The following is a 10,592-nucleotide window of genomic DNA, read 5'->3' as shown; positions in this document are numbered from 1 at the left end:
CCTCCACCACCGACACTCAGTAACAGCAGCGTGTACCATCCACAAGATGCACTGCAGAGATTCACCGAAGATCCTCAGACAGCGCCTTCCAAACCTACAACCACTTCCATCTAGAAGGACAAGGGCAGCAGATATGTGGGAACACCACCCCCTGCAAGATCCCCTCGGAGCCACTCACCATCCTGACTTGGAAATATATCACCGTTCATTCAGACTCCCAGAATCCTGGAATTCCCTCCCTAAGGGACATTGTGGGTCTACCTACAGCACATGGACTGCAGCTGTTCAAGAAGGCACCTCATCCCCACCTTCTCAAGGGGCAACTAGGGATGGGTAAAAATGCTGGGCCCAGTCAGTGACCCCCACACTACATGACTGAATCAAAGAACGTTCACACTCGAGAGGGGGAGGGGGGCAGAAGGGGAGGGGGTACAGAGGGGGAGGGGAACAGAGGGAGAGGGGGAGGGGGACAGGGAGGTAGGGGGACAGAGGGGGAGGGGGAACAGAGGGAGAGGGGGAGGGGAACAGAGGGAGAGGGGGAGGGGAACAGAGGGGGAGGGGGACAGGGAGGTAGGGGGACAGAGGGGGAGGGGGAACAGAGGGCGAGGAGGACAGAGGGGAAGGGGAACAGAGGGGGAGGGGGGCAGAGAGGGAGGGGGACAGAGGGGGAGGGGGGCAGAGAGGGAGGGGGACAGAGGGGGAGGGGAACAGAGGGGGAGGGGGACAGAGGGAGAGGGGAGGGGGGCCAGAGGGGAAGGGGGAGGGTGACAGAGGGGGAGGGGGACAGAGGGGAAGGGGTCAGTGGGAGAGGGGGACAGGGGGAGAGGGGAACAGAGGGAAGGGGGGCAGAGGGAAAGGGGAGGGGGACAGAGGGAGAGGGGGGGACAGAGGGGGAGGGGAGGTTGACTCCAGTGGTTGTGCCCTGTGATTGGCTGACTTTGTTTGGATATAGTGAAAGAACTAGCTCCCCCACCCCCATTACAGTGGGTGTGAGAGAGAGAGTGTGTGTGAGAGTGTGCGTGCGAGAGAGTGGGTGTGTGAGTGTGAGAGAGAGTGGGTGTGTGAGTGTGGGTGTGTGTGTGAGTGTGGGTGTGTGTGTGTGAGTGTGAGAGAGTGGTGTGTGAGTGTGGGTGTGTGTGTGAGAGTGTGAGAGAGTGGTGTGTCAGTGTGGGTGAGTGTGGGTGTGTGTGTGAGTGTGAGAGAGTGGTGTGTGAGTGTGGGTGTGTGTGTGTGTGAATGTGAGGGAGTGGTGTGTGTGTGGGTGTGTGTGTGAGAGAGTGGTGTGTGAGTGTGGGTGTGTGTGTGAGTGTGTGTGTGTGAGTGTGAGAGAGTGGGTGTGTGAGTGAGTGGGTGTGAGTGGGTGTGTGAGTGTGGGTGTGTGTGTGTGTGGGTGTGAAAGAGTGGGTGTGTGAGTGTGAGAGTGTGGGTGTGAGTGTGAGAGAGTGTGTGTGAGTGTGAGTGTGAGAGAGTGTGTGCACAGGAAACACTGCAGCCTCAGTGCTGGTGGAGGAAGGATGACGTCACCTGTGTCTCCTCTCTCCCTGATCCCACTCTGCACTGGGGTCCTCAGCATCAACCACGGGCATCCACCACCCGCTGACACCAGGAGACAGGAATGAAACCATTGGATCAATCTGGGCTGAGACGCCCTACACAGCCAAATAGCCAGCTGACAGACACTCTTGGGATAGGAGGGGAAGAGTCAATTGGGGTCCACAATACGGTATGGAGGGGGAGGGGGTGGAGGGAGTCAGGAAGTGAAGGTGCAAGACCCAACGTACACAGCAAGCGAATGGGAAGGGGTCAGTGCCAGGAGGCTGGCTCCTGTCGATAACATTGTCCTGGGCGGCAGTGTCGCGTCTCTTCCAGTGGTGACAAAGCTCCAAGGGATTGCTTTAGGTGTTGCGCACTCCCATGGCTTGCTCCAGTTCCTGTCTTCGCTGTTGTATCTGAAGGAGGAAATGAGGACTCATTAGAAATGACAAAAACTTGCATTTCTCTAGCGCCTACAACAGACACCAATCACAGCCAATGGATTAAGTGAGGGCATCACAAGAATCACATCAGCTCATTGTTGTGGGATCTTGCTCTGCACAGTCAGCGAGATAATGAGCTGATGTTTGACAATGAAGCTGGGAGGGGAAGGCAGGGTGGAGGAGTGGGGAGACTGGGGGGTGTTGGGGTAAGCAATGAGGGGGTGGAGGGGGTCTAGGTGTTGGGGGTGGAGGGGGTCTAGGTGTTGGGGGTGGGGGGGTCTGGGTGTTGGGGTGGGGGGGGTCTGGGTGTTGTGAGGGTGGGTGTGTCCGGGTGTTGGGGGGGTCCGGGTGTTGTGGTGTCGGGGGGGTCTGGGTGTTGTGGTGTCGGGGGGGTCTGTGTGTTGTGGGGAGAGGGGTCTGGGTGTTGTGGGGAGGGGTGGATTGGGTCTTGTGGCGTGGGGGAGTCTGGGTGTTTTGTGGGGTGGGGGGGTCTGGGTGTTGTGTGGCGTGGGGGGGTCTGGGTGTTGTGGTGTGGGGGGGTCTGGGTGTTGTGGTGTGGGGGGGTCTGGGTGTTGTGGCGTGGGGGGGTCTGAGTGTTGTGAGGGGGGTCTGGGTGTTGTGGGGAGGGGTGGATTGGGTGTTGTGGGAGTGGGGGTCTGGTTGTTGTGGGGGTGTGAGGGTCTGGGTGTTGGGGTGGGGGTCTGGGTGTTGTGGGGGTGGGGGGTCTGGTGATGGGGGTGGGGTGTGTCTGGGTGTTGTGGGGTTAGGGGGTCTGGGTGTTGAGGGGGTGGGGGGTCTGGGTGTTGGGGGGTGGGGGGTGTCTGGGTATTGTGGGGGTGGGGGGTTGGTGTTGGGGTGGGGGGTCTGAGTGGTGTGGGGGTGGGGGGGTCTGAGTGTTGCGATGGGGGGGTCTGGGTGTTGTGGGGGAGGTGGTCTGGATGTTGTGGGGAGGGGGAGTCTGGGTGTTGTGGGGGTGGGGGGTCTGGGTATTGTGGGAGTGGGCGGGTCTGGGTGTTGTGGGGGTGGGCAGGTCTGGGTGTTGTGGGGGTGGGGTGGGTCTGGGTGTTGTGGGGGTGGGGGGTCTGGGTGTTGTGGGAGTGGGCGGTTCTGGGTGTTGTGGGGGGGTCTGGGTGTTGTGGGAGTGGGTGGTTCTGGGTGTTGTGGGGGGGTCTGGGTGTTGTGTGGGCTGCGGGCATCTGGGTTTTGTGTGGAGGGGGTCTGGGTGTTATGGGGAGGGGGGTCTGGGTGTTGTGGGGGTGGGGTTCTGGTTTTTGAGGGGGTGGAGGGGTCTGGGTGTTGTGGGGGGATCTGGGTGTTGCGGGGGGGGGTCTGGGTGTTGCGATGAGGGGGGTCTGGGTGTTGTGGGGGTGGGGTTCTGGTTTTTGAGGGGGTGGGGGGGTCTGGGTGTTGTGGGGGGGGATCTGGGTGTTGCGGGGGGGGTCTGGGTGTTGCGATGAGGGGGGTCTGGGTGTTGTGGGGGTGGGGGTCTGGGTGTTGCGATGAGGGGGGTCTGGGTGTTGTGGGGGGGGGTCTGGGTGTTGTGGGGGGGGGTCTGGGTGTTGCGGGGGGGTCTGGGTGTTGCAATGAGGGGGGTCTGGATGTTGTGGGGAGGGGGGGTCTGGGTGTTGTGGGGGGGGTCTGGATGTTGCGGGGGGGTCTGAGTGTTGCGGGGGGGTCTGAGTGTTGCGGGGGGGTCTGGGTGTTGCGATGAGGGGGGTCTGGGTGTTGTGGGGGGGGCGTCTGGGTGTTGTGGGGGGGGCTCTGGATGTTGTGGGGAGGGGGGGTCTGGGTGTTGCGGGGGGGGTTTGGGTGTTGCGATGGGTGGGGGGGGGGTACCTTGCAGTAGAAGTATCTGCTGACAGCTTCCTGGGACCACGGTTGTTGGTAAAAGTCCGCTCGGCGTTCATCCTCCGGATTGCCGACTACGTCCGTCATGATCTGCTCGAACACAAACCCCATCCATGGTCATCTCCGAGCACTCTCAGCTCTCTCACCCACCCTCACCCCCCCAGGAGGCACCAATTCACTAACCCCCCCCCCCCACCTCCGCCCAGCCTCAACCATCTCCTCTCAACTACAGGAACAGACCCTTCAGCCCATCAAAGCAATTCCACCCATTCCATGAGATCTTGGCTGAGCCATATCTCCGTGCCGCTGGGTTTAGTTTGGCCCCTGCTGCCAGCCTCACCGTGCGCTCGGTGGGTCAGACCTGGGAAGGTGCACAATCCGAAGGTTCCTTTACCCTCGTCCAGACTCCAGCCCCACCAGAGGGCAGCTTCTCTCCGTCAAAAACATTCACCGTAAACATCTCCATCATTCCCAGAGTCTCCGTGCCTGGCCCTCCCCCTGGTTACCCTCTCCTCCGGTTACCCTCCCCTCCCGGTTACCCTCACTGGGAGGGTCTGGGGGTCCCTATACCTTTGTGGTTGCTGTGGCTTCGGTCACTTTGCTCCCACCCTATGCCCACTCCCAATGGTGCTGAAGTTAAAGTTTGACCATGATGGAATAAGGACAATGGGCCGAGTGGCCTCCTCTGGCTTCTCCTCCTTATGCTCTGACAGACCCTCAGAGAGATGTAACCAATCACAGGCAACAGCTGGGAGCTCCCCCCAGAAATGACCAACCCGCTGGTGGACAGCAGCAGGTCAAGGCCATTCAGCCCACCCAGCCTGGACATACACCTTGTACAGGTCAAATGTGAGCTCACCGCCCGCTCACTCTCAGTCTGAAACACCGTGACCTCATTCCTGACCTTTGTCTTTTCTCTTTCCCTTGAGCAAGTGTTGAAGTCAAGAAAATCCGAGAATCATTACGGCACAGAAAGAGGCCAGTCATCTTTCCTGATGAAGGGCTTTTGTCCGAAACGTTGATGTTCCTGCTCCTCGGATGCTGCCTGATCTGCTGTGCTTTTCCAGCACCGCTCTGATCTAGACTCTGGTTTCCAACATCTGCAGTCCTCACTTTTGCCGAGTCTGTTTGACTGCTCTATGTGACCTGCAAGCGGACCTTAGTGAGTCAATCTCACCCATAGAACTCAACGTATTTCCTCTCCGGATAATTCTCCAAACTGGTCTTTGAAAGCCTCAATTAAACCTGTCCCCACCTCACTCTCAGTCAGTACGTCCCAGACCCTAACCACTCAATGTGGCAACATCAGTTTCTCTCTGACGCCAACGGCTCTTCTGCTAATTACCCGAAATCCACACCCACTTATTCTCAGGCCTTCCACCAATGAGAACAGTTTCTTCCTAACGATAAACCAAAGAACTGAGGTTGCTGGAAATCAGAAACAAAACCAGAAATTGCTGGAGAAACTCAGCAGGTCTGACAGTATTCATGAAAGAGCAGTGCTCCGAAAGCCAGTGCTTCCAAATAAACCTGTTGGACTGTAACCTGGTGTTGTGTGATTTTTAACAGTATCCATGGAGAGGGAAACCGACTGAAAGGTGGTGTCCAATGACGCTGGTTCACAGCTCTGTGAAGAATTGTCTGGAGGGAATTTGTCTAAGGGTTATATTCACAGATACTGCCAGAGCTGCTGAGTTTCTCCAGCGCTTCTTAACGATTCTGTCCAGACCCCTAATGTTTTTGAATACCTTTCCAATGGGACCAATCCTAACTTCTTCAATCTATCCTCATCACTCTCCTTCCTGAAACCATACCTGTAAATCGCTTCTACACTCTCTCCAGTACATCCACATCTTTCCTAGAATGTGGTGCCCACAAATGTACACAATACTCCAGCTGAGGTCTTATACAAGTTCAACATCAACTCCTCCCTCTAATACTCTATTGCCTATTAATAAAGCCGAGGACACTGCCTGCTTTATTAATTGCACTCTCCACGTGTACTCCCGCCTTCTATGTTCAGTGACATATACACCCAGCTCCCTCTGCTCCTGCACCCTCTCTAAGGATTGTCCCCTTATTTGGTTATCTCCTCAAAGTGTAAATCCTCATACTTCCCTGCATTGAGTTGCACCCGCCTCCTTCCTGCCCTCTCACCAGCCTTTCCTTTCCATCTTAGTGCTGAGCACTGACCCCTGAAGAGTACATCAGAGTACAGAACTTCTGCATTTGTATCCTGAATACCCACGGTCCAGCTCATTTATACAGATCAGGATCAACTAAACCCTGCCTCGTGCAAATACCCAACTGGCCACCATGCTGTGTCCGGTGCCAGCCTGCCAAGTCCGTACCAGGGAGAGGCCCTCTGCTCTCGATTCCAGAGCCTGCCATTTGGATCAGCACCTTCTCCCAGTGGCTTGGCCATCTCGGGAACTCTCCTTCCGGACAGCCCCTCGGTAAGGGGGAGGCCAGAGAGAGGTCTCGGGTTAGTGAGAGGTCAACAGGAAGGTGCAGTAATCAGACCAGCCATGACCTTAGGGAACAGGGAAGCAGGAGTTGAGGGGCTGATCCTAATCCATACGTGCTGTAACAGAATCAAAACACCGGGGACTCTCTTGTTGTGCAGTGCACCGAGAGACCTGGTCCAGAGGCTTTGTCGTAACATTCTCGAACAGACTGATTTAAAAATATTCAATCGAGTCAATTAAACTCACGCTGGCTGAAACAGATTCCTTCTGGCTTTGCAAGGTTTCCCGGCACTGACGTTAACCTGGTGGGTTGGGGGACACTGAGCTCCAGCACGTCTGTAACATTTAATCTGGAGATGACAGTGGGTCAGACAGTATCCACGGGCAGAGGGGAAGCTAACATTTGCACTCCAGATGCCTCTTCCTCAGAGCTTCACCGCAGCTCCCTGACCCACAGTGATCTCCTGCACTGGCTGGTTCCTGTTCAGTTCCAGCCTCTGCAGTAACATGCTCCTGTAATATTTAATCCCTTGGCTGTACCAGTGGGTGCGTCACTGAAACCATTTTTGTCAAACTGTTCCTCTCACACTTGTTGGGGCATTGGACAAGATTACCACCAATTCAAGTGCAAAACATCACTCCAAATTAGAATTCGAATTAACTTTACAGTCGCGCGTATTCACACGAGGGAGGCGTTTCCCGGTTGCCACTTATAGTGTGATTTTAGGTACGAGGTACCGAGGGCAGGGGCTTGAGTACAAATTCAATAGGAAAAAGAATTTAAAACTAAAGAAATAACATGTGCAGCATTACAGACCTTCATAAATACCAAATCATTGGAATAAATTCAAAAAATACAGAGAAAAGAAGTTTAGAATACAACTCTTTCCATTTTAATATAATAAAGGAATAAAATGAAAGGGAGAACGAATTTAAGAAAATGTCTATTTAGTCCATTTCATGGCTCTGGGCTCTACTGTATGACAGGAAAGTGCTGATTGGTTGGCAAGTAGCGTCTGATTGGTAGAGGTTTTGCAACGAAGAATGCACCAGTTAAATGATGATTGACAGTTAACTGCCAAGCTTTAACAGTCTAGGCCATTCTCCAGGATAACCTGATCAGATCACTTCTTTCTGTAGATCATAAAAACTCACAAACGGCGCAAAGATGGTCACTCTTGGTCCTGAAATGTCCCCAGTTACCTCAGAGAAAGGGGAATACCCCTGTACACAGTTGGTTCCATTCTCGTGCGAACTCGTATTATTAAACAATTGTGCACTAGCCGCGCCATTTGAAACCAATGGGGCCAGAATTGTTTTATAGCCAGTGAAGTAAGGGATGTTCGCATTCTACAAATAACGGTCTAAATTCTTCAATTTGCATTATAGCAGTGGTGAGTAGAGTGGGTTCTTTCTTGATTATATGTTTTACTGAGATCTGTCTCTTATTCTGCCAGAGGACATGGTGGGGGCTGGTACAATTGCAATATTTAAGAGGCATTTGGATGGGTATATGAATAGGAAGGGTTTGGAGGGATATGGGCTGGGTGCTGGCAGGTGGGACTAGATTGGGTTGGGATATCTGGTCGGCATGGACGGGTTGGACCGAAGGGTCTGTTTCCATGCTGTACATCTCTATGAATCTATGACAACAATGCACAAGGATCGAGCTATGGACACTTCCTGAGACAGACTCTGTTGGTTGGATTTGTGGCTAAATCCCATCATGGACAGGTAACAGTCGGGCTGTGTGTGAGGCTTAACTTGCTTACTAGAAGAGTGTTGTTTTGGGTGCTATATGCAATAACATTTAAATTATTGTTTCAGAACTTGATTATCTGAGATTTCCTCATAAGCAGCCAAATTAAAGGTAACTTATGGTGATTTACCCACAACAGAACACTCTCCCACCCTGAACTCACTTGCCAACCAACCAGAATAAATGCAGGTCCCCTTGTTGTTTTGGTTTTGAGGTGAATTGTCCTGATGACTGCAGGATGTAAAGCTGTAACATGTACATTTCTCCAGCGGCTGTCACCCTCCCTACATCACCAGGTTACCAGCCTCAGGAGCTAGGCTCGTGGTGACCTCACCCACACTCCCCGTGCTGAAAGATTCAGGACAGAGCTCCCTACCTTCAGGTCACGGCTCTGCGACCTCAGCCAGTCTTGGATGTAACCCTCCGGGTCCTTGGAGAAGCTCAGCATGAAGTCTCTCTGGATCTTTAGCTGGTTAATCGATTCGATCGTCTCATGAATCTGATGATGACAACAACGTGACAATGAGACACAAACTCGGGCGAACGTAGTCCGGTACACCGCTATAATCCCAGAACACGGAGAGGGACTCAGGACAGGGGGAGGGACTCAGGACACGGAGAGGGATTCAGAACACGGAGAGGGACTCAGGACACGGAGATGGTCCCAGAACATGGGGATGGACCCAGAACACGGGGATAGACGTAGAACACGGGGATGGACCCAGAACACGGAGATGGACCCAGAACACGGGGATGGACCCAGAACACGGAGACGGACCCAGAACACGGAGATGGACCCAGAACACGGGGATGGACCCAGAACACGGAGATGGACCCAGAACACGGGGATGGACCCAGAACACGGAGATGGACCCAGAACACGGGGATAGACCCAGAACACGGGGATGGACCCAGAACACGGGGATGGACCCAGAACACGGGGATGGACCCAGAACACGGAGATGGACCCAGAACACGGAGATGGACCCAGAACACGGGGATGGACCCAGAACACGGAGATGGACCCAGAACACGGGGATGGACCCAGAACACGGAGATGGACCCAGAACACGGAGATGGACCCAGAACACGGGGATGGACCCAGAACACGGGGATAGACGTAGAACACGGGGATAGACGTAGAACACGGGGATGGACCCAGAACACGGGGATGGACCCAGAACACGGAGATGGACCCAGAACACGGGGATGGACCCAGAACACGGGGATAGACGTAGAACACGGGGATAGACGTAGAACACGGGGATGGACCCAGAACACGGGAATGGACCCAGAACACGGGGATAGACGTAGAACACGGGGATAGACGTAGAACACGGGGATAGACCCAGAACACGGGGATGGACCCAGAACACGGGGATAGACGTAGAACACGGGGATGGACCCAGAACACGGAGATGGACCCAGAACACGGGGATGGACCCAGAACACGGAGACGGACCCAGAACACGGGATAGACTCAGAACACGGAGACGGACCCAGAACACGGGATAGACCCAGAACACGGGGAGGGACCCAGAACACGGGGATAGACGTAGAACACGGGGATGGACCCAGAACACGGAGATGGACCCAGAACACGGGGATAGACCCAGAACACGGAGATGGACCCAGAACACGGAGACGGACCCAGAACACGGGATAGACCCAGAACACGGGGAGGGACCCAGAACACGGGGATGGACCCAGAACAGGGGGACGGACCCAGAACACGGCTAGGTAACCAGAACACGGGGACGGACCCAGAACACGGAGACGGACCCAGAACATGGAGACGGACCCAGAACACGGAGACGGACCCAGAACACGGAGACGGACCCAGAACACGGGGACGGTCCCAGAACACGGGGATAGACCCAGAACACGGAGACGGACCCAGAACACGGGGATAGACCCAGAACACGGAGACGGACCCAGAACACGGGGATAGACCCAGAACACGGGGATAGACCCAGAACACGGGGATGGACCCAGAACACGGGGATGGACCCAGAACACGGAGATGGACCCAGAACACGGGGACGGACCCAGAACACGGGGACGGACCCAGAACACGGGGACGGTCCCAGAACACGGGGATAGACCCAGAACACGGGGACGGACCCAGAACACGGGGACGGACCCAGAACACGGGGATAGACCCAGAACACGGAGACGGACCCAGAACACGGAGACGGACCCAGAACACGGGGACGGACCCAGAACACGGAGACGGACCCAGAACACGGAGACGGACCCAGAACACGGGGACGGACCCAGAACACGGGGACGGACCCAGAACACGGAGACAGACCCAGAACACGGGGACGGACCCAGAACACGGGGACGGACCCAGAACACGGGGACGGACCCAGAACACGGAGATGGACCCAGAACACGGGGACGGACCCAGAACACGGGGATAGACCCAGAACACGGAGACGGACCCAGAACACGGAGACGGACCCAGAACACGGGGATAGACCCAGAACACGGAGATAGACCCAGAACACGGAGACGGACCCAGAACACGGGGACGGA

The 10,592-nt window shown here is 55.4% G+C and overlaps 1 protein-coding gene across 1 annotated transcript in view; it reads right to left on the bottom strand.

Annotated features, from left to right (window-relative positions):
• Positions 1 to 729: 729 nt before the first annotated feature.
• Positions 730 to 10,592, bottom strand: part of smarcd3a (SWI/SNF related BAF chromatin remodeling complex subunit D3a) — a 34,861-nt gene continuing 24,998 nt past the window's right edge. The window contains exons 10-12 of the mRNA XM_087986770.1: positions 8,428 to 8,550; positions 3,813 to 3,914; positions 730 to 1,949 (exon numbers count right to left, since the gene is read on the bottom strand). Coding sequence (XP_087842896.1) covers positions 1,896 to 1,949; positions 3,813 to 3,914; positions 8,428 to 8,550 — 279 coding nt within the window. The 3' untranslated portion in view covers positions 730 to 1,895. The remainder of the gene's footprint in view (positions 1,950 to 3,812; positions 3,915 to 8,427; positions 8,551 to 10,592) is intronic.

The sequence above is a fragment of the Chiloscyllium plagiosum genome, unplaced genomic scaffold (genome assembly GCF_037043375.1).
Source record: "Chiloscyllium plagiosum isolate Xiang-an unplaced genomic scaffold, Cpla_swu_hap1 HiC_scaffold_4, whole genome shotgun sequence".
NCBI classification, from domain to species: Eukaryota; Metazoa; Chordata; class Chondrichthyes; order Orectolobiformes; family Hemiscylliidae; genus Chiloscyllium; species Chiloscyllium plagiosum.
Note: the sequence above shows the minus strand (reverse complement) of the source record. Positions and strands in the feature narration are given on the sequence as shown.